The sequence below is a fragment of the Mustela nivalis genome (assembly GCF_964662115.1).
Source record: "Mustela nivalis genome assembly, chromosome: 12".
Taxonomy (NCBI): Eukaryota; Metazoa; Chordata; class Mammalia; order Carnivora; family Mustelidae; genus Mustela; species Mustela nivalis.
The window spans coordinates 74,090,647-74,114,618 of NC_139031.1; the positions used below are offsets into that span (position 1 = coordinate 74,090,647).

The window sequence follows — 23,972 nt, forward strand, 5'->3', positions numbered from 1 at the left end:
ACCACAATTTTAGTGTCCAAAGTCCTACTGATAGACTGCCTGGAGTATCAACGTTTGCTTAGAGTTAAACTGCAAGTGTTTTTGGAACACTATTCTTAGATTTCCAAAGTCCATTAATTAGAAAAATGCTCCGTACATTTTCACCTGCATTTTTCATAGACCAGTAAAAGCACTTCTACTACATTAAATCAATAAAATTTCATTATTATAAACTGCTAAGTGTTGGCTCCTTCCATATTGAAATACTGAGCTTTATGTATATTGATCCATTTAAAAGGCACATGTTTAATGGTATTTGAAAAGATAATTTTGTATTGTTAAAGCAAAATCATATCTCAGGTTTAGCTAAAGGAGTACTATTTCAATTAGTTTAGTTCTTCATCTAATAGTATAAAACACCTGTTGTACATCAGAAATGTCTGCATTCCTTGCTTGTCATCCTATGACCTCCGTCATAGACATGTGGCCACAATACAAGCTGGTTCTCAGCCATGGGCCATTCTGTTGCCCAGTGGATGTTGGTCCTGATGGCACTTGTTTCTCACAAGAGTAGTTTCCAAATAAACACATGACAGAAGGGGAATTAATTAGGGACTAAATTAACCCTAAAGCTAAGGGAAAAAACAGTACATCTTAGATAATTGCCTCTGGTGAGAAATTTCTATGATGTCACAGTGTTAAAAACATTTTAAAACTGCTATTGCCTCCTTCCCTATGAAAAAGTCCTTGAACAGTGTTGTCCTTTTCTTGGAGGAGAGGAAGCAGGAGCAATGAGGGGAGGTTTCAAAACAATCAGTTCTGTGAGATTGCTTTAGAATGAAACGTCTAGAAAGGAAATAAATAAAAAGATGCTATCTGAGATGACTTTTGAGTTGGAGTTTTCTGAAGCTTAGGCTGTGTATGTGAATGATCAGGATAGGAGTGTGGGAGACAGCAGGCTATGGGGATCCTAATGTTGATTCCAGTACTTGCAGAGTGGTAAAACTTTAACTTGGTACCTGACCTTTATGACCCTCAGTTCCCCTAAGAATTATTTCTCTTGGACTGGAGCTGTTAAAAGTTAAAAACAAAAAACCTAACAGATTATTATACCATCAATAATAATATGTACTAAAATATAAAATGTTAAATGCTCATTATGTGTGAAGCACTATTTTTTGTGGGTTTTATGTATTTTCTCATTCATTTAATTCCTACGATAAGCCGGTAAGAGAGTGCTATTAATATCTCCATCTTAGACATGAGGAACGAGGAATGAAGGCTTAAATAAATCCTCATCAGTCCACATGTAGAGTTTTAAATCAGTGAGCTGAAATTTTTCAAGAAAGGCATGATAAAAATGTGTAGTTGTAGCATATTTGTGCTATGATCACTATAGCTGCAATATTAAGCTTACTAATGAAACTCTCATCTTTCCTTTTGTGGTGAAAGACACACTAAAGATGGATTCCTCAGTGGATCTCTAAAGTTGTCACTCTGCTTTTCTTGAGGATAGGGTTATGTTTCCTTCTCTTTTGCATTAGCGGAGCACATAGTATGTGGCGCTCCGATGACTCTGTGCGCAGAGAGACTGTATAAAACTAGATTGGACTAGGGACGCAGTCCTTACTATATCTGGAGTGTCCCTGAGTGCCCAGCTTCTAAGGACAAGTGAAGTAGAACCCCTAGAGGTGCTCTCAAATCAAGGCATCTTTTGTGGCACATGTGTGGGCAGTGGAGGAAGGGAGAGTGGAAGAAGACCTTTGTCCCACATGCTCACTTTGCTGCATCATCTTTCTTTTGCATCAAACCCAGGTTTTCAGCTGTCAGAAAATGCTTATTTTGAACTTATGAACATCTAGACTGATCTAGAATAGGTGGATCATAGCTGTGACCCCCCAATCCAAGATTTGTTTAGGGATTTTCAATCTTTTGGACATGTAGATGGATATTAACATCCTGTTAATTCTCTCAGTTCATTAAAAAAAAAAAGTTTATTTTCAGCCTGGTCCTAAGTGCCCTTGGTACAAAGGCTAAAGGATGTGTTTCCTAAACTCAGGTGGCTTATAGTTTGGTGGAAGAAAAGATATGCAAATAAACAATTATACTTAATAAGATAGTAACAGGGGGGTGTTTATGTAGTGGGAACTTGGGATAGGTTTCTCAAGAAGGGTAGGGTTGGAACTGAGAACTGAAGGTAGGTAGGGTTTGGCAAGGCCTGCAGAGAGCTAAAGAACATTACATTCCAGGTGGAAGAAATGCTGTGTTCTCTATTTCATGAAAGAATGGGCAGATGGTATCTCAGAGACTATGAGAAAGTGACTTTCCAAGGAGACTTCAGAAACAGGCTTTCTGTTTACACTGATCTGAATGTCTTTTTCCTGCTCACATCCATTCCTTCCTGTTCATTCTGTTATTCTCTCTAGTCTCCTAGGGCTTACGATGTCAAGTGATACTCAGGTCCTTTTCTGGTCCCTCTTTTATGTATGGATTTGATATTTCCTAATTTGCTTATCCAGGCCTCAGGGGCCTGTAAGATGTTTATTTTTAAATTTTATTTTATATTCTCTCTTCTCCACATTAGCCAGACTCCACACAACAGTGTTCTTGATACTCCTGAGGATAGGGTTATGTAAATGCTTGATAGATGCTTATTTTCTGATAAAAACGATTTTATGAGAGTCCTAGTTGAATATGTAGGTAATTGAGATGCTTGATTCACTGAGTTCATAAAAGTACTACCATAATCAAGTGAAATAATAACTGGCTGGGCTTCTTCAAAGTGATCCTGACAGAAAAGAGCCTGTTATTTATTTTGCTTCAAGCTTTAGGTCTACTTCCCTTTGTAATCCCTTATATCCCAATAGTAGAGCATTTTGCTTGTGCATCATGTAATTATAAAAATGAAGAAATGCCCTTAAATGCCATATAGTTCACATACCAGTATGTTGCTTCATTCTCCTCAAAAATGGGTGTTTTGCATGAGTAACTCCAATGACAGAAGACTCACTTCCTCATATCCCCTGCTCTTTCATTTCTAGGACATCTCCCTTACGTTGGCCCTAAATGCTCCTTGTTCTAGGTCAGTGATTGCCAGTGGGGAAGGGCCATAACTTTGTGATTTGGCAAGGCATGGACACATTTTTGGATGTCACAACTTCACAACTTGGGGTGCTGCTGGGATCCAGTCTAGTGGGTGGAGGCCAGTGATGCTGTAACCTTCCCCCAAAGCACGGGCAGCTCCGGCCCAGTAGTGCCAATGCTGAGAAACTCTGCTCTTGATTCACCTTATTTATCCGTGGAATAAGTATAAATTTTTCCATCCAACTGTCTGTCTGATACTTGGACATAGCTAACTGCATGAAAGCTCTTGTATCTCCAAGTCCTTCGACTGTTTTTCTAATGCTATTATAATAAAACCAGCAATTCATGTGTGACTCTTCCCAAAGCATTTAAATGTAAAGGAGGGAAGCCTTGAGGGAGAGGAATGCTTCAGACAAACTGATCTGTGGTGGGCCACGTTCACACTGTGGATGTGGGTGGAGGAAAAATAGAGTGTGTCTTGATGTGCTGTCCCCCTCGCCCCATTTGGATAAAATCTGTGAAACTTACTGCGAGGGATTTAGTCTAAGGAATTATTCTTGTCAGAGACATGATGTGAGCAATGCATGGCATGTCCAAATCCATGTCATGATAAACAAGAATGTTATAATGACCCTCTCCCATGGTAAGAGAGGTCCTAGGATGTGGGTATTGCTAAAAATTCTGTTAAAGCACCTGACTATCCCAGGCATGAGAAAGAGGAAGTGAAACGCTCTCAGCACTCTCTTCCATCCTTTCTCTGAGCTCACCTTGTAGATGCCATCTAACTCATGTCCCCATTTGTTGTGAGGTCACTTTAACCCTCAGAGACACTACTGGGTCAATTTATACCTGCCATTTCAGTTAAAATGTGCTCTAGGTTGGCAAAAAGACAAAAAATGATACAGCCTCTGAAAAGGAGTGAGGAACATTTTTTGGAAGGATTCAAGGGATGTTTTTGAATGGAGAATTGAGAAGCTCTAACTACACAGTCTATTTAAAAAGGCGCAAACATAAACAGTGCTTCAAAATGAGTACCATATAGACAACGGCCTGCTAAAGGCAGCCAGTCTGATCCTCCTCTTGAATAAATACGGTTTTCCCTCGAAGTGGGTGGACTGCAGGCTTACAGAGAAGAGCAGCAGCATCTTAAAAATGCTTTGAAAAGAAACTGATTCACCAGAGGGGCCGAATAGACCCCATGTATGTTTGCTAATAAAGAAGGATTTTTGATGCTAGCTTTCATTGATTATCCAGTTAAGAAATCAATACTGTTGTTTCATAAAAAGGACAACCACAGAGTAGTTTGCACTCCTTAATAAGAATGTTGGGAAAACAATTATTAAGGTCTTCATCCATGGTGATACAGCTTAACTCAGCAAATCATTAAGAATTTCCCCTTTCAGGCAGTTTTTACTCCCAGCAAACAATGCCTGTTGTATGAGCTAGTTCAGCAGGAGGCATCTCCTCTCCTGACTTCTGGAGAGTTCTTTTCTGTTAGTGAGGAGATAATGAAAGAAGAGGAAGCTGGAGAGAAAGCATCTCCTGAAGCAATCCCACCAATAAAATAATCTAGGCTCACATGGGGAGATTATTATCATTCTCTAAAGTTCTTTCTCTCACCAGGCAATTTTGTGACAGAAAACTGTGCATTAGTTTGGGACTGGGTACTACAATTAGACAATAGAAGTTTTTAGCTGTGGTGGATTCGTGATCGTACATTTCTACTACAGCTTCACCCCCTTTTCTCCCTCTGCTCAGTTCAAGCAAATATACTTTCCAATAAATATTCAGGGAGTCAGAAGTAGTTAAAAATAGATTGCAGTGTTGACTGATGTGAATGAATCTTTGTGGACAGCTACACACTGTCACCACAGTTACCAGACACCAGGGTCACTGATGAGATTCCAGTCCAGGATCAGTAGGTAAGTGTGGGGGTACCTTGAAAAAGCCACTCTCCTAAAATGTTTTCTTCCTTAATGTACTAGAGTACTTTCAGTTCACCATTAGAAATGTATCACTTTGGATTGCCTTCAACTATTTGTTTTAAAATTCTTATTAAAAGGTTTGTTTCAAATATGTAATACACTTTAATTCTTAGGTATATAGCTAAGAGCCTTCTAGGACCTCTCTTCATTCACCCTGCCTAGCTGAAAGCAAGGCCTTATGGGGAAGGATCCCTCGGAAGGTTGTCTGGAATCTAGTGTGTATACATATATGGCTCTTCCTTCTAGCTTACTTTGGATGGGACCAGTGTGTGGTCTAGTCAGATCCTGAGTATTCAGGACACCAAGTGGTGTCCTTTTAGGAGGTAATGAAGCTTTCTCTGTACTTCCTCTCCAGCTCACCCCATTACTTGTGTCAGGGCCTTTTTCTCTGGCACACAAACATTTGCCACCAATATTCTAATTGGCCTCTCGCATCTCTTTCATAATGCAGCCTGCATAGCTTTTCTTCAGTGGAGCTGTCATTCTATCAGTCTTCCTCAAAGCCTTTCTAAATGTCGTTTCTGACCTTGTGAGCCACATGAACCATTCTAAATTATAGTTACTGTTATTTCATAGAGGTATTGTACCTGGAGTCAGATCTTAAGTTCCTTGAGGCCAAGGCTGTATTCTCTCTTACTTTAGTGGTCTTTCTACCTTTGTTGAAGCGTAGGACACACAGAAGGGGATATATACGGATTGACTTGATGCTGAAATACATGGGGTTCCAACAGTGATTTGGCCATGGGGAGAGCCGGGGAGTTGTTCTTAGGTATGGCTCTTCCACTGACTTCCTTTCATTGTGGGAACATAATAGTCACCATTTATTGAATCTTTTAGTGTTTTGGTGAGGCATTTCCCACAGATATTCTCAATTTATCCTCTAAACAACTTGTCAAGATAAATGCTATTTTGCTTATTTTACAGGTGAGCTAGTAAATGATGGAGTTGGAAATAAAACCCAAGTCTTTCTGGTGCCAGAATTGATATCCTTTTCATTATAGTGTGATACTTTTGGTTTCCTTATTTACACTATGGAGACAGAACCTATATCAGCATTTGTGACTTTATGGTGATATTGACCAGATGAACGAAATAGTAAGGTCCTTTGATGATTAAGAAGTGGCTTCTTCCATTGTGAACTTGTACAGGATTTTAATAGCCCAGATTTTTTTTTTTTAAAACAATCTGCCCTTTTTTTGAGGAGTACATAGGTAGTAAATGAATAATATTAGATTTTAAAAAATCTATGTGCCTGGCATAGTTTGTTAATTACTTTGGATAAATAGTTATTTATACATCTGCTGTAGAATGTTATTTACTGCACTGGGAGAAACTAAGGTCAGAAGAGCATATATGTAATTTCTTACTAGTGCTAATATTGAGTATAACATAAAATTTATAAAACAATTGACACTCATTTGGTGAAGTTATTATTGAAAGATGATAGATATATATTTTTAATTCTCTCTTCTCAAATAGCAAATCCCATCTCTTCTGATCCAAGTATAGAAATAGTGGCAAAATTAACATAATATGCTTTGAGATGTGTAATATTTTCTATCCACCTAATGAAGTCAAAGGGTGTTTATGAAAAACCAATTATCCTAATTACTCATAGTATGAGGGTGTGTTCTGAAGAAGGAAAGAGATTTGAAGTACCTCATTTAGAGCAGCACAGAATTTTAAATGCAAGGAATCTGTGAGATAGAAATAAGGTTATTCCAATGCAAATAGAGCCAATTTCAGTGGTTTGTGACATATAAAGACATGAATGTAATCTGACTTCCTTTAGTTCTTATGACTTTGATTATAGTAATTTGGTAGGACACAAAGTACATGACTTAGAATCTTGGATTTTTATTACTGTGACACAAAATATTGAACTGCAACTAACATACAGGAATCACATGGGACAGTTGAAAGAGCACAAAAGCACGCAAGATGCGAATTCTAGTTTTTGAGTTACCTACCAATGGGTGTTTTCATGAAACCAGTCTTTCTGGGGCTTGGGAAAGTGTCAAATTTGAGTTAGACAATTTCTTAATTGTTTTCTATCTCTAAAGTTTTGTGACCCTAAAAGTGAGCATTGCTAGAGTTTGAATAATATGTTCCTCTTTTCCCAACAAAAGTAAGAGAGCCGGTTAGCAGCTTTCTCTCTAATTTAAGTTGCATGCTGAATTGTTCCCTTTTTTTCTTTACGGTAGTCATTTGTGGCTTTTCTGTGTACATTTTCAGATTAATACCATGAGAAATTGTTGACGATTTATCTCTGAACAAAATAATGCCTTAGTAAAAACTAGTATAAAAAAATAGAGTTTAGATATTATTTCTTCTTGTGACAGATTGTATCGATGGATTCAAATCACCACACCACCTTATTCACATGTCCTTTGGTGATATGACTTTGCAGCACTTGTGCTGTGGGCAGGACACATTTCTCTGCTTCTTGACTTCTGAGCCCTGTCTGTTGCTTTGGCTAATAATGAGCTGCTAGCAGATATGACACAACCAGGGGCCTAGAAGGGGAATGTGCAGTGAAGCTTGCATTCCCTTGCACTTCTGCCATGTCCCTGAGAAGAACTCGTTTGGGCTAGCCCACTGATTAGAGGTGGAGGGTAAGGGACAACCTAGAGTATAGCCACCCATGACTGAACCCTACCTCAATCAACTCATTCCAGTTGATCTTCAGAATTACAAACTATAATAATAAATAATTGTTGTTTTAAGTCATTCAATTTTGGAGTAGTTTGCTGTGCTATAGTAGCTACCTGATACAATTCTAAACAATTTTCATTGCTAGAGAAATGTTCCTTCTGCAAACCTGTCTTATAAAATACCCAAAGAAGTCATCAGTTATGTTGTTAATATTATCCATTAATGAAATCATAGATTTCATTATGTTCTTTATGTTTCCCTGGGACATAAAACCAAAGAGACATAGCATTTTAGCAACAGCACTGGCCTATCTTACCTGTATGGAAACACTGCTGTATGAGCCGCCAATGACCCCTGCAATGAGCAGAGGGATATTTTCTTGAATGGCGTAGGATCCATCAGGACACATATACTCAGCTTCATCCACTTTAGTCAAAGATGCCCTGACGAATTCCAGCGATTGCTCTAATGCATAGGTATCCCGTGAGCATGTATCCAAAATGTGTACACCCAACTTCACTCCTGGCAGCAAGTAATTGTCTTTGTTGATTTCATCAATAGCAAACAACATGGCTTCCAGGCGTTGAATTCCTCGGTCTTCATTGATTCGCCCACATTCTTCAGTTCCAGTGCCTTTTTCATTAATAGGAAACAGGCCCCCTAAAACAAGGTCACCTTCTATTTTAATCTCTCTCCTCAGAAAATTATGGTCTCCTAAAGAGAGTAAAAATCCCTTTGAAAACAAAGCTAACGTAAGAACTTGGAGTCTCGTGAACATCTTCATGAGTCCTGTTTCTGTACCTCTGGGAGATATCAATGGATGAAGCCAATGTTGCCCGCTAGTCCTCCTCTCTCATTTCCAAACTGGATCTTTGGCCTGTCCTTCAAACAAGGGAGGAACAGACTAACAGAGCCTGTCACCAAATTCCTAAGGAGATAAAAATTATATGAATAAAAATAGTAAAGAAAACAACAGTGATTACATGGATGGCCCCCAATCAGACCTTTGAAGGGATCGTGACTCAAGTTAGCATTTAGCAAACACATACTGCACCACTGCACCACACCTGCGCCAGGCACTCTCCCATAGATACCCTCACCCAGTCCTTACAACACGTGATGACATAGAGTTCAGTGCTTCCATCTCCCAGAAGACTAAAGAGGTAAAGTGACTTGACAAAGTGTACCTAGAATGGAGGTAGTGTTTAGACTCCGGTTTTCCAAATGCCAAGTTCAGTACTCAATCTACTCAGTCATTGACTTTGCTATTGGTAGGGCAGTAACTTGGATATGAGTCTTGATCCCTTCTCTTTCAGTTCCATTTACATCCCACCCCTTTTTTTCACTCTTTTCTTACCATTTGGAAATGCAACAAAACACAGTGGGAACTGTGCCACCACATTTCTGCCCTTCCTTCATTCCAGGTTCTCTCAGCCCACTGCAGTCAAGATTCTGCCTTCATTGCTTCACTCCAAAAACACCACCACCACCACCACCACCTCTGGAAAAAGCTACTATTGATCTACTAGTTTCCAAATCTACTGACCCCATTGTAGTCCTCATTTTACTTGACCTTAATTGAAATTCTGACTCCTTTCTGTCTGTTGCAACTTCCTAGGTTTCTGTTCTCTTGCTTTTACATCTCAGATTCCATTGTTGAAGCCCTCCTCTCCACCTCCATTCCTGTAGGTCATCGAGTTTCATGGTTTCAACTGTCACTGAAATGACTCTTAGGTTAGCTGCCTCCTAAATAGCTCTGCCTATACATCCTTTGGACATGTCAAAGTCTCTAGGTCGAAACATCTCCCTTATTTCTGTGAAGGGATCTTCTCTGTATCCAGGTTCTCAAGCCAGAAACCTTGCAAGCTGGAGCCCTTCCCGCTTAACTCCTCCCCACACTTAATTAGCCACTAAGTCCTGTAAAATCTACCTTTGAACATCTCTCAAAGCCACCTCCTTATTTATAACCCCACTGTGCAGGCTCTTATTATCACTAACAGGACCATAACAGTAGATTCCTGCAGGCCCAATAAGCACATTTTTGTGAGTTAGGAAAAGATAACCTTCCTCAAGTACAAACTTTTCAAAATTTATTATTGTGTAACCTGGACTACAGATGCTGAGTAAAGTCCAATTGCTAATTGCTGCCTTCTCCAACCAGTCGCAGGTAACTCCCGATGTGGCCCAATTGCATGCACACAAACCAGTGGACCCACTATTGTACTCCTTGCCACCCAGCTCCCTAGGACTAGAGCAAACACTGGCCAGTGCCCTTACTGTGCCTGTTCACTGCCATTCTCCCCAGATGACGCAAGCTTAATATTTTTAGAATTGGGTGAGAGAAGTGATAGCAGAGATTCCTGGAGCATTCTCCTGACCCGGTATAGGTGCCTGTCCCTGTGTGTAATTTGGTGTGCCTTTCTGCTCTCCTGCTTTTGTGCATGATTATATGGGGTCTTATGAAGGAGGAGACTCTCCTGGCTACATCTCAACTTAGGATGTCTGAAAGCCACACCACCTGTGTGCTGTCAGATAGGTTAGCAAATGTTAATCATCTGAATGGGGTCCCACTAGAGGAGGTACTTGAATAATGCATAATTTTAATTGCTGTTCAGAATGTCCCATCTCCTGTCAACCTGTACTGACTTCCTTTTGCCTCTAGGTTGAAGAATTGACTTCTTTATGCTCTATGATCTTGTCCCTGTCTGGCTCTCAAGTCTCACTGCTCACCACGCCTGTCAGTTCCATTCCACCTCTGCCTTCACATCTTATGCTCCAGCTGTTACCAAACCATGTTTATCTGAGAGGGCATCTTGGATGTTGATGGCTCCTTGGTTCTTCTTGTTTCTCCCTTTGCTGCAAATGCCCTTCTATAGCCATTTGTCTGGCGAAAACCAGCTTATCATTTAAAACTCAATAGTCACCACCAGGAAAGGCCAAGAAATTTTTTGCTATCTTCTTTCCCCAAATTGTTTACTCCCTGTTTTCTATTCCTACTCTAGCTAGTTCCAGAAATGTTTGCTGTTGCTATTATAATTCTTACTTGTTTCCTTGTCTGCTCATTGGGAATAAATAAAATAGCACAACATTGAGGATTTTTAAGATATGAAGAAAAAAATCAAATCTCAACAAAGAAAAAAATAGAGACAGGAATTAGTCTAGTGCGTACTTCAACATTTTTGACATTTCTTCCTTCTCACGTTAGCAGTGCTCTTTAAAGCCTGGCTTTCCACATGCTTTCTGTTCCTTTCACGTGGAGCAAGTGATGGGTTGTTTTCTTGAGACTTAGGAGTCATCTGGGTTTGTTTTGTTTATTTAGGTGTGAGCCTCAGCAGTGACAACAGCAGCCACTGGAACGCTCAGTGTTAGCCCAGAGCCTGTCTGGGAGAGCTGCTACAGGGCACCAGAAAGTCTAATAATAACAATTTTTTTTTAAAAAAAGTTGATACTGTGGTAGGTTTTTTCTTTTTTCTTTTTTGTTAACGTCTCATATCAATTTCTAGTCTTTGATCTTTACGTGCAGTTCCCTTTGAAGTAAAACTGCCATGAAAGGCAAAGACACTGTGATCATTATCGTTAATGGTAAAGCAGCAGAAATTGCTTTATAAAATAATTGTTTTTAATGGATCTAATATAAGAGAATAGCTAATTAAAAGAAGGTCATCAACACAATCTTACCATGTGACTCTGAAAAAAAATGAAGATGTATTTTGTATCGGAAGGAAGTTTGCTCAAATAATAAAGATGATGTTATAGTTTATGAAAAACTTAATTTTCTCTTAAGAAAATGCTCTTCGTGGGGCGCCTGGGTGGCTCAGTGGGTTAAAGCCTCTGCCTTCGGTTCAGGTCATGATCCCAGGGTTCTGGGATCGAGCCCCAGGACAGGCTGTCTGCTCAGCAGGGAGCCTGCTTCCTCCTCTCTCTCTCTGCCTGCCTCTCTGCCTACTTGTGATCTCCGTCTGTCAAATAAATAAATAAAATCTTTAAAAAAAAAAAAGAAAGAAAATGCTCTTCGCTAAGGTAGACTTAGAAAGGGAACATCACATTCCACTGAAAGTCCTAATACAGAGCAGTCTATCTGTTGTACAGGTAGGGGTTCTTTTTTATTTATCACTGTATATCCAGGGCCTGGCATAGTGTTTGCCTGCAATCCAGAAGGTATTCAACAAGCATTTCTTGAAGGAATAGAGACATCCATGGCTATTATGCCTGCAGATGACTGTTTACTATTTATTTGTGGCACAGTAAAAGAGAACTGAAGTAGAGAAAGGGGTTATTTTATTTCATCACCTCCCTAATCATCTCAAGGGCTCTTATCCTATTATGCTCTTTGATGGTAGGATCACTAACAGGTAGAACGAAAGGAATTATTCTGTAAAGATGCTGGAATGGAATGCTGCCTTTGTATTTGGCAGTTGCTGCTGGGGTGGATTCCTGTGAAGCTGGGAGAGATGTGGCCTCAGATTGACCTACATTTACTTAACTGAAAGCTTTAGTCAGGAGAATGCTAAATTAGGAACATGCATATTATCCTATTTCAAAGCATCAGAGATGCTCATCAAATATTTATTGAACACCTACTATGTGTGTGCTAGGCCATCAGCTGGCTTTGCAGAATATAAATTTTAATTGCAAACAAATGGACGTTATCTCTTCTATCAAATGACATTCTAAAAGCTTAGGTATTTTGATGTAGAAAGTGATGGAAATCTACCCATCTCTGTTTCTACCAACTATCGCTGTCATTTGTGAAAACCTTAAAAATAAGCTCCCCATGGTAATTGTCAATAAGTGCCTGAGTCAAAAAGCAATCCGTTATATATTAATACATACATTTAAAAATTAGATATACAGATCTTAAAAACAAGTTGACTGACAATATTATGTAAAATATTTTTCCTTTAAACCCTCTAACAAGGCATCTTTGAGTAACATTTAATGTAGTCTCAGAGAATTACAAATTAAAAATCAATTAGAGTAATGTTTAAATACACAGTCTTAATATTTTCTTATTTACCTTTTCCTTAAAGCAAAATTTAAAATGATTAAGACCGTAGGGCCATGAATAATTTAAAAACACTTAACATTATTTAAAATGAAGCCCTAAGAGCTAAAAGAACAGGAAATTAAAATTTAACATCGAAAAATAGACAAACATGCTTAATTTAATACAACTGTTTATCTCTGAGTAACAGCTTATCGGATTGTGGGAAAGGGCACCAACCACTTCTTTTCAGGTTCCATTCATTATAAATCAGCCAGCAGCACATTCCCCAGATAAACAGGCTCCCTACTGTAGCCACATTCATATGCAGCTGGAGAACAGCAGTTCTGCAGTCAAAGTTCTCCGTTCAGGAATGATGAGTGATGTGTCAACTATAAACAAGCATGTGTAGCCCTTTCTGTAGGCAGCCTGCTCACCAATGTTTTATTAATCGGTGCATTAATTGAATCTCAGAGGTTTGCTGTGAATATAACCCCTGGAATACATGGGCAAGAAGCATTTGTATACTCCGCATATGCTAATATGTATTTTCCTTCCTCCCTTGACTTTGCCCAGGGACACAGTGTTGAAAATGAAATCCAGTTTGACTCAGTAAGTAGTTATTCAGGGGAGATAAGAAGGCCATTCCCCATGCCCACTCTTTCCTAAAAAGAAACCCTTAAGTTGCTGAAGGGCTTTGAGTGTTATCTGGAAAAAATTTAGGGTTAGTGATATTATATGAAATTTGGTTGCACATTTGGTTATAAAATTTTCAGCTGCCATAATTCCAGGCAATAAAAGACATGGCCTTTGTCCTTGAACTGCCATTTTTAAGCAGAGCCTGTAGCTTACTGACATTTTTAAGAGCTGGATGTTATCATGTACAGTTCTAATTCCTTTACTCTTACTAGGCGACAGAAGTATTTTTTCCACCAGAAACATTTAAGAAATTGTAATGAATAGCTGACTATTTAAAATCCAATTATTTTTAGCAAATCTAGCTTAAAACTTCTAGCTTAAATTACTCCCAACTATAAAGTTGTTTAATTCTACTTGCTGAATTCCCATATAGTTTGTGCTGTGTTTATTATCATGATCATATTTTGTTTTATATTTATTTGTTCATTTATTAAATTGAAATTTAGTAATTGGAAATTGTTCTTTCTTTCTTCCTCATTAGATTGTAAGCTATCGAATATCAAGGACAGTGCCTTAGACATTTCTCTACTTCCCACAGTGCGTCACATGTATAGTTGTCTCATACTGGTTAGATGATAAATTCCAAATAGCATGTAATTTTTTGAGAGATTGGTCAGAGGATTGGAAAAATAATTAGGAAATTCCCTGCAGAGAATGAAGAAGATAATGGAAAAGACCATTTTTCTTCTTTTTCTTCTTCTTCTTTTTTCCCCCCAAAGTGACCTTATAATAGGTCAAGATTCAAATATGGTGCTTAGAGAAACTTGATTGGAATAGCTTTCAATCTTCTTTTGACTTTGAATTGCTCAATTTTTAAAGGAAAAGATATAAAGTAAAACTAGAAAAGTTGAGAGCACTTGGAGAAATTAGAAAAGTTAGGACATACAGGGGTGTGAAGAAAGAAGAATGAAAAACAACACAGGGCCTACAGGTCGGATTCCATGATGCATGAATGAAAAGGCAAGAGACTGGAGGCCAGGCCAATGTATTTAGATTTGAGGTTATGGAGGAAAGTTTTGCTTTCTCTCAACTTTTTTTAGTTTGAGGAAGTTTGAGATACCAGAATCTATATAAAATTTCACATAAAGAAAAACGTAGGTCAAGAAATGAATTGACCACACTCTTTCCTCTGATCCCATCTTAGTCACAGTAAAGGCAGAAGAAACCCGCAAACTCTAGGTGGCTCTCTGGAGGAGAGAGGTGCTGCCAGTTGGGATGATGGAGCCCAAAAGAGATAATGATGCCAAGAGGAGAAATGCCCAATTCACAATTTGAACTTTAATCCTCTGCCTCTGCCCCCTGCAAAAAATCACATATACTATTTCCTCTATCCTCTCAAAAAAAAAAAAAAAAAGGGTTTTTATGAGGTAGGCAAACAGGTTTACAGTTGTGCTAAACTTTAGTCCTTAGGGTAATAGTCAATAATATTAACTTGATTCATTCAAGATAGAGTATATGAAAGATTTATTCACGTTCCATCGAAGTAAATCTTTACTGTTCTAAACACCAAACTGCACAGTATTTTCCTGCATGTGTGTGTGTGTGTGTGTGTGTTGCCATGTCAGCTGATTTTTCATTCTTAAGTTTCCTAACCTCCTTACAAAGCCTTAGAATCGGAGCCTCCCCAGATTCTCTGCAGTCTACCTTTGTCCTTTTCCTCTTAGAAGCTGCCAAGTCTAATAGAAGTTACAAGTTTGTCAGCATGAACAGCGAGTACAGAAACTGGGTTTGTCAAAAGCTTTCCCTCTAGCTATGGACAAAATGGTAAAGGAGAAGAAATATTTTTCATATGAGAACATTTTTACCTTTTGGTCTTATGGTCTATCAGTTGGCTTGGCTGTTATTTATAATGTTCTGGGTATGTATAGTCCTTTCTCTTGAATAATATTGAATTATTTTGCACAATGAACTAACTTTTACTGCTTCCTGTGAGAAAGAATTACATTATCTATTGCTGAGGTGTGGGGGGGAGAAATTTATAATGCAAGCTATTCTCAGTAGTAGAAGTAAATATAGAATTAGGACCTAAGGAAGTTTAAAAAAAATCATTATTGCCCGATAAACTCTTACAAAAGAGAACACATATCAACACATCATCCTGTTTCCCCCAAAATATCATACCCATAGGGAAATGGTAAAATGTTTGAAACACCACCATCCTTGCTTAGTGCCAAAGAAGTTGTTAGAATATCTGTAGCAGGCTTCTGCTTCTGGCCAATCATAGTAGTTAGTATTGAATCTGCCTTCCAGCTGAAAGATAGCTATAAAACTGGACAAAACATATAAGGCAAACTATGACCCTTGAGAGAATGAAACACAGGAGGGGAACTCCATGATTACTCTATGAATTTCCCAACATTCTACATGGGAGCGCCTTTCTGCCCTGGGCCAGTGACAGTATTGTTGACCTCAAGAGGCAGAGATTAGAGCTATTGGCTTCTGAAGTGGTTGCAGTTTGTAGGGTAGAATGCTGCATAGAGGTGGTGAGCATAAGGACAATGTGTTACATAGCTGGTCGTGTTATATATAGAGTGAGATTCAGTGAGTCCTGGCAGCGATCACCTGCCTACAAGACGTTTGAGAGATGCATGTCAATATCAGAGGTCATGCATATCAGAAAATTAATGAAGTTCTAACCCAGCTCTAGTGGAGAGACCATACCAGGCCTTATTGTACTTCCAATTAAATTCCCAGAAAGTCTACCCTGTATAAGTAAGATCCAAGCTCAGGAATGAAGGGTATCTTACAGGATGACATCTAAAATAGACCCACCCTAATGAGACTAAAACTAACTCTAAAAAAACTAAAACTAAAATTATCCACCAGTTACTTAATTGCTTGCTAAGCCAAAATTTGAAACTCTTAAAGGAAGTGATATAATTTAGACTGCCTTCAGTATAATTCCACAGTAACCAGCATATAATCAAAGATTGTTTGATATATAAGAAAATAGGAAAATGTGACCCAGAGTACAGAGAGAAAGTATTCAATAGAAATAGGCCCTGAGGGGTGCCTGGGTGGCTCAGTGGGTTAAGCCTCTGCCTTCAGCTCGGGTCATGATCTCAGGGTCCTGGGATTGAGCCCCACAATGGGCTTTCTGCTTCCCATCCCCCCTGCCTGCTTCTATCTACTTGTGATCTCTCTCTCTGTCAAATAAATAAGTACAATCTTAAAAAAAAAAAAAAAAAAGAAAGAAATAGGCCCTGAAATGATTCATATTTTGAAATTAGCAGACAAAAACATTAAGTAGACTATTAAAAAACATGTTCAAAGATTTAAATATATGAATGAATAGATGAGAAATCTCATGAGAGAATGGAAAGTTTAAAAAAAACCCACAAATACTAGAACTCGAAAGTATAATATTTAAGTCTAAAATGTGTGTGAGGGGGCACAACAAATTGGAGATGGAAAAAATATAACCAAAACAAACAAACAAAAACAACAACAACAAAACTTGAAGACCGATTAAAAGAAATTATCCAATCTGACCAGAGAGAGAGACATTGAAAAAAATTGCCCAAAGCATGTTAAGTGGTCTAATACACATGCAATTTGAGTTTACAAAACCAAGGAACTCAGCAAACCCCACACAGGATAAATACAAATAGAACTATACTATATTCTAGACAAATCATAGCCAATTTTCTAGACAAATCATAGCCAATAAAGGGAAAACTTGGAAAACAGAGTAAAAATAACACATATGTGCAGGGTAACAATACGGATGAGGGCTCACTTTTCCTCAAAATCACTGGTGGCCATAACCCAGTGGGATGACATCTTTAAAGTTCTGGGGTGGGGGCAAACTGGCCAAGCATCCCTAAGTTCTATTTCCAGTTAAAATTCACTTCAAGAAGGAAGGTGAATACAGACTTTTTAGGCAACTAAAAGTGAGAGATTTCATTGCCAGCAGACTTAAAATATGAGAAATGTTAAAGAAATTCTTCAAAAAGGAGATGACACCAGATGGAAATTCAAATGTAGGAAGGAATGAAGAGCACCCGAAATAGTAAAGGTATGGGTTAATGGAGAAGAATATCCTTTAAGTCTAGTTACCAGGTAGTGTTCGAATTTCATGAAAGCTGTATTTGTCACAAATAAAAAATGGTTAAAAAATATAGGTTCCATTACCATTTTGTCTATTATAGTTAGATTTTATCTCTCTTAGTATTTGTGTGCATTTATCCTATATTTGTGTGCATTTATCCTAGATCCTATTAGCCAAAAACTAACAGGATCTTAGCTAAATACTTTTCACACCTTCTAGAGTCCTGCTAAAAGAGCAATCTCATAATTCAAAAGCCATGCTTCTGAAAGTAAGATAGGTAATAGCCAGTAACATATTTTTCTTTATGATATAACTGCTAATAGATTAACTGAAGGATGAAACCCAACTGGTATACACTGGCACAACTGTGCTAGTTGTTAAAATATTAAAATACTTCCAACTGGTTGGGAACAATAAATCTGCTAAGTCCTTTGAATATTCCTTCACTTTCCTGGTTGTTCTGGTTCCTCCTCTGGCATATCTCTATCACCTTTCCCAATTTCCTCATGACCTAGGAACAAAAATGTTAAATTCTGGCACAGGGGGATCTTAGGTTCCAGTGCCAACAGTATGATTGCTGTCCATTTTCACTACATGGTGCTAGTTGTTAAACATTTTGAATATCATTCCTGAATTGACTTGCTGAATAAAATGTTCGGAAATTTGGGGAAAGTTTCAGTTTTAAGCAAAATTCTCAATAACCAGAACATAACTGGATTTTACCTTATAGTTTGACTGATTAGCACCCATTTCTAATTTTATTCCAGAATGTACCACAATTTTTCTTGGGGAACCAACACATATGTTCATAAGGTAGGGTTAATCCTTTTCTGGCTTGATAGGTAACTTGTGATACAGATGATGAACCAGAATGTGCTATGTGTCCCTGGACACAGCAGTTGATTCTGGGATGAGTCTGTGACCACCAAATCATTGCCATCCAGGGTTAATCTGAGAACTTTTTAGAACCATCAGGAGAAAAGCATCCTCTTTCTGTTAGAGTGACTTAGAGAAATAGATCTAGCCCAGAACAATTGGCAACCATCTTACCACCATGAGTCAAGAGTCTGAGGTGCAAAGTCAAAAGACAGAGAAACAGTGAAACCTGAAAATATTATCTGTGCTATTTAATCCAGCTAAGATTTCCCAGTCTGTGAGAGAGGAAATTCCTCTTTCTACTTAAGTCAGTTTGAAATCTGTTTTGTCACTTGTCACTAAATGATTCCTGAATAGGACCTAGCTTATCCTATTCCCTTTCCATTAAAGATATACTAAAATATATTGAGCACCTACCTTCTGCCAGAAAATGTGATTAATGTTTTACGTAGATTATTTTATTTAATCCTGCAATTTTCCTCCTACCCAGGTATGTCCTTCCATAAATGCCCGATTCTGTCCAGAATCTCAGATGGACCCAGGCTTCGTGATGATTCCTGTTGTGTTACCCCATCTGTGAATGAGTTTTTCTAGAAATGCAACTACTATAGTCATCCCTTCTTTCACACTTTTATCAGGATTCCCATTTACTCAAAACTTACTTATGATAAGTGAAATCATCTAATATATTAAGCTGTCAGTTTTCAGCACACCAATGCAAGTTAGTTTGTTAACCATTTAGGAATGTTCAAATTTTCAGTGTGCCAAAACATTGGCTAAAGGAAAAGGGAAATGTTTTAAGTCACGGAATTTTAGATACCTAAGTGTACCTGTAGTGCAGTATGAGGGCCTACTTGGTTTTCTTCAAGTTATAGCACTTAAGAACTCCATACTCAAATAGAAACAACTTGTATATATCAGCCACTGTGAAATTTTGGGCTTAAAATAATGCTTCCCTCATCAAATAGACAATTCGATGCCAGGCAATGAAATGCCATTGACAAGTTATCTCCAGTGTTTTGGATTTCTCTGTCATTGATGTGACTTTAAAGGACATTTCCCAGTTCTTCTGTGTTGAAACATTTTAGAGAAAATTAATTGGTGGGCTTTAGTCAGATGGTGTGAGCTCTCAAGGGCCACGTATACATATTTCTTCTGAATTCTGTGTGTCAGTAATACCACATTGGTAGCTTCAAATTAGCATGAGGGGAGTATTTACACTGCAGAAATCAGCAAACATTAACAATCCGTTTCTCCTCACAGATCCTACAGATCAGGTACTTAAACATTTACCAGCATGCCACTGGTGGTATATTTAACAATATGGTCTTAAATTCTGTTCCTAGCGAATTAAATAGGAAAAGCCTGGGAAAGCAATATCCCATAATGCCTTCTTCAATCAAGGTTTCTGCCTGCGGATTGCAAGCTATTCATGTGTCATGAAATGCATTAGTGACTTGAAATGAGCATTTTAAAAGGAAATAGAAGAATTTAAAATAGAATAGAAGATTCCAAAACACTGATCCAAGGCATGGAGTAAGGCTGAGTATTCTAAAACTTTTTTTAGTGTGTATGAGTGTATGTCTTGGGTTACAGTATAAAATAATTTCTTACTGGCTCGTGGCCAAAAAAAGGTTGAACGCCACGATTTTACAATGTGGGCTTTATAGTCAAACACATTTTTGAATGTATAATGTTGGCATATGACCATCTTCCTGTTCCTTGTTTTACATATGTGTCAAATGGAGACAATGGTGGTACCTAACTCATGGGCTTGTTTATAGGATTAAATGAAATAATACAAAACATTAACTCAATAACTGTTAGCTACTATTAAAATTTATGGGAGTGAGCATAATTTGCCATTGGTTCCAGTGCAGTTGGGGGTATTCTGGACTCTCTAGGTAACCAACTAGAGTCCAAAGTCAGTGTTGTGTCAGGACTGGATCATGTTAATTGTCCAGTCTCTATTTCCTCAGTTAGTGACCAGAACCACTTCATGGTCATCCTCTGTTACGCTGACTTTTGCTTGGCTGATGTTTAGGAGTGATCTTGGGAGAATCCCTAGCTGGCTGAATGATGCCAGGTGGGACCTAATAGCTCCTTGATGTCCAGTAAATTCTGGATTGCTTGGTGTTTTGGGGTGCTAGAGATCCTAAATTGCCAGGACTAGAGGGGAAGTGATCATTTAAGAAAAAGGAGCAAGGTGCTCATAGCGAATTGATTTATTCCCTTTCTCCTGAAAAACATGTTTTCGTCCCTTGATGCTCACTTGATCTTTTCCTATTAGACTGAGTTTTATGGAGGGAGGGCTGGACACCTCTTGTTCTGAATCCGACTGGACTAGGACATTCATTGACTTGTATATTGAGAGCAGAATGTTTATGATTCTGCCCACAAATGGTCTTAATTTTCATTATTCCAAAGCATTAGAGCTTCAGGTACAAAGGGTCTGGGCTGTTGTGGCCGTAATGCTTATTAGTCTTTAAATCCGATGGCAACTGCTCATGCCTATGCCAACAAGTCCAGACTGCCTTGTGCCCTCTTCTCTGGTCCCTGCATGCTTTTCAGGGAGAACTGACCCCTCTGTCTCACTAAACAGCTAAATGTGGGGACTGCTAACACAAAGCCATAGCTGGAGGCCTAGAGATTTTCAACCAGGAGGACTAACATATCTCCTATAGAGCTTGAACTTTTAAACTGGCTCTGACTTGATCTGTATTTTACAAAAGACCAAGTAGAACACAAAACCCTCCTCTAACACAGCCTCAGTGCGGGCCTTCCTTTCCTTGTGTTACAACCAAGTAACTAGCATCGAGTTATGGCACTCTGCTATTACACAAAGGCCCGTTTCCCCAGGCAGGGAAAGGGTAGCGTGAGACACAAAGGTGCGTGCCTGGTCTCAATCTGCTTGTATAAAAGCCAAAACCAAGCAAAAGTAATCTCTGGTGTTGCAAGTCAGGATGGATTTGGGGATCTGGGAAGTTAGTGCTTGGAAGGAAGCGCAAGAGCCCTTCTCAAAGAGTGCTGGTAACTTCCTGTTTATTGATCCAGGCTCTTGTTTCATGGGGGGTGCTGTGTGTGAAAATTCATCAAGTTGCATTTATATGGTGGATGCATGTTTCTGTCTGTATATTACACTTCAGTGAAAATTTAAAATGAAAAAGCAAGGCTAAAGTGAAACATGCCTAGAGTAACTATATTTTTTAAAAAATGGTTTTGTATGACAAATTGGCTGCAGGGTAATGACATAAACTTGCAACTGTGGGCTTATTGATGATGCTCAGCCTCACGAGAGAATCCCTTACTGCCTGGGGAGAGATGCTGGTGTGCACGGAGGGGTCTTCCCTCTTAGTGAGTGAGTGCTGGCCATGCAGAGAGCTCCATCTTGTTATGACTAGAAGCTAGGCACTGTGTTCTCCTTCCTCTGTGTCAGCAGAAATCAGGACTCAGTGTGCCATCCGCTGTTACACCAGCCACCTGCAGCCTGACAGTGGTATCTGCAAATAGCAACTCAGGCTGAATGGCAACAGGGGTGATAAGCTCCAATCAGAGGAACCCATTCTGAGGTGTGGCAACCACTGCTTTTACTCTCTGTGTTCTGAAAACTGAATGGAATTAATCCTGGACTTTATTATATTCCAGTGTTTAAGAAATTCAACTCAATAGTTTTTTAAAAATCACTTACTGAATCTATGACATGTCAGGCTCTCTAGTAGGTTCTAAGGATGTAAGGGTTCATGGGACATCATCCCTGCTACATTCAAGAAAATATGGTTTCTGGGAACTATGATAGCCTTTAAAAGTTAAATGTGCAATGTCATCTAAACTAATGTTGGCAGAGCACACCAGGTTGTCAAACCTGTAAAGACTGAAAGATGCCTTTTCTCATTGCCATAATTGTTTGCCTCTACTACCCAGATCAGATGAGATTATCCTATCAGGGTAGGATGGCAAACTGTTAGGGCAGAGTTCCCAGGGCTGCAGATACTACTGTCCTTTCCAGATACAGTTAATTTTTTAGTGTGTCCATCCTGCCTCTGTGGGTCCCGGTGCTATTTCAGACAACTGGGAAACTAATGCCCACCATCAGTTATTATGTGAGAGTGTGTAAGGAGGCATCTGCTTCTCACGTCTTCCTGATGCTCCATATTTCTGCTCTCAATGGACTCTCATTTAAAAAGTTCACAAACAATTTTATAGAAAGCCAATTTTAATTATTCTTCCTATCCTAATCTTTTAGGTACATATTATTTTCTCAGAACTCAAGCTTTCCTCTATCCTGCTTGCTCTTTTGATCACAGTGGCTCCAAGCTTGGCTTTCAGTTCCCTGCCACCACTCTTGGATAGCATCCATCTCCTCTGTGGTTCGGTTGTGTGCTGAATTCCACACACCTGTCTTCTCTCCTACCAGCTTATTTGAGATACTGCTCTAAACTTATATGCCTTACCTGTGGCCCCTTGAACAGATTCAAATATCACTTGTCTCACTAAAGTTAGTCTTAGCATCATTATCCGTTTACCCATTTGCTTCTTTCTCTTTTACGGCCCATTTTCTTTAGCCCCCAGAGAACACAAATATAATATTTTGTGCTTTTCCTTTGCATTCTTAATTCAGCTTATTTTTCCAAATCTGGACAAAGTAATTCAGTGTTTTAGCTTACGGGACTTGTAAAGTTGACACCACTTGATTTGTTCAGGTTGGATTCTTCTAGAGAATATTTGTGTTACATGTGAGGTCATAGTCCGTATTTCAAAAGTGAGCTGTTGGTCATAAAGTGTGGTCCATGCTACCTGGTGAGCTTTTGTACAGTCGTGTTTACCAGCAGAGCTGTGCTGGTTACTATCATCCTGCCTTGCGATGGATAAATGTATTGCCAGATAACCCATAGCAGGTATGCAAAAAAGTTATTTGTTAGCTAAATGAATGAATATTTTTCTCCTTTGCGTCACATTTTACAAGACCTCCTAGTTTTTTTCACTAGATACTTCCTTCCTGAGTGGAAAAAGTAGTATTTTTTGAACACATCATTTACATATACATACTTGTTTGTTTCTCCTAGATCTTCTTTGGTAAGGGGATGAGTAAAACTGGCTTGGGGACAAACTTAACTACCACTTGCTCAGGATTCTTTTCACTCAGGAGTGGAACAGATCTATCTGATCGTTAGTTCTTTGACTCTCCTTTTATAATCACCTGCTTTGAGGATTGTGTCCTAACACCCCAGGGGATTCTGAAAAGCAGATGAGAAGAGCATGACGTGTCATCACTTGCAGTGGTTTTTTGGGATTTCATTTTCCTTGAACAAGTGCATTTGCTAACCTTATGTTCCTACAGTATCATGGCCTAAAAGTTTCTTGTCTCAAGTCTATATATGGTCCAATTTAATTTCAGGAAACCCTTTCCTGTAGGCCGTAACACTTGAAAATGATCTTAGCCACTGAGGGGACCTTTGGACATGAATTTGTTTACACATCTGGCATCTATTAGTCTTCCCATTGGGGCCACCTTTGGAGCCAACACTGGAGCCAACTTCATCCACCGTCCAGATGTTTCTTTAACTTGTGGCTTAGCATAAGACATTTACACCTAGCTGTTTGGCGTATAGATGGAGTAATAATCTTGGGGAATTTTGAAAGCCCTCAACTGCAATTGCTG

The 23,972-nt window shown here is 38.8% G+C and overlaps 1 protein-coding gene and 1 long non-coding RNA gene across 3 annotated transcripts in view; one reads left to right on the top strand and one right to left on the bottom strand.

The window, feature by feature from the left end:
* GRM3 (glutamate metabotropic receptor 3) overlaps positions 1-23,972 on the bottom strand; it is a 226,234-nt gene that overhangs the window by 88,327 nt on the left and 113,935 nt on the right. For both annotated transcript variants that reach the window (XM_082694145.1, XM_082694144.1), the window contains exon 2: positions 8,020-8,631. In XM_082694145.1, the coding sequence (XP_082550271.1) occupies positions 8,020-8,487 (468 nt within the window). In that variant the 5' untranslated portion in view covers positions 8,488-8,631. The remainder of the gene's footprint in view (positions 1-8,019; positions 8,632-23,972) is intronic.
* LOC309845820 overlaps positions 1-23,972 on the top strand; it is a 220,128-nt gene that overhangs the window by 42,950 nt on the left and 153,206 nt on the right. The gene's annotated exons all lie outside the window — the stretch shown is intronic.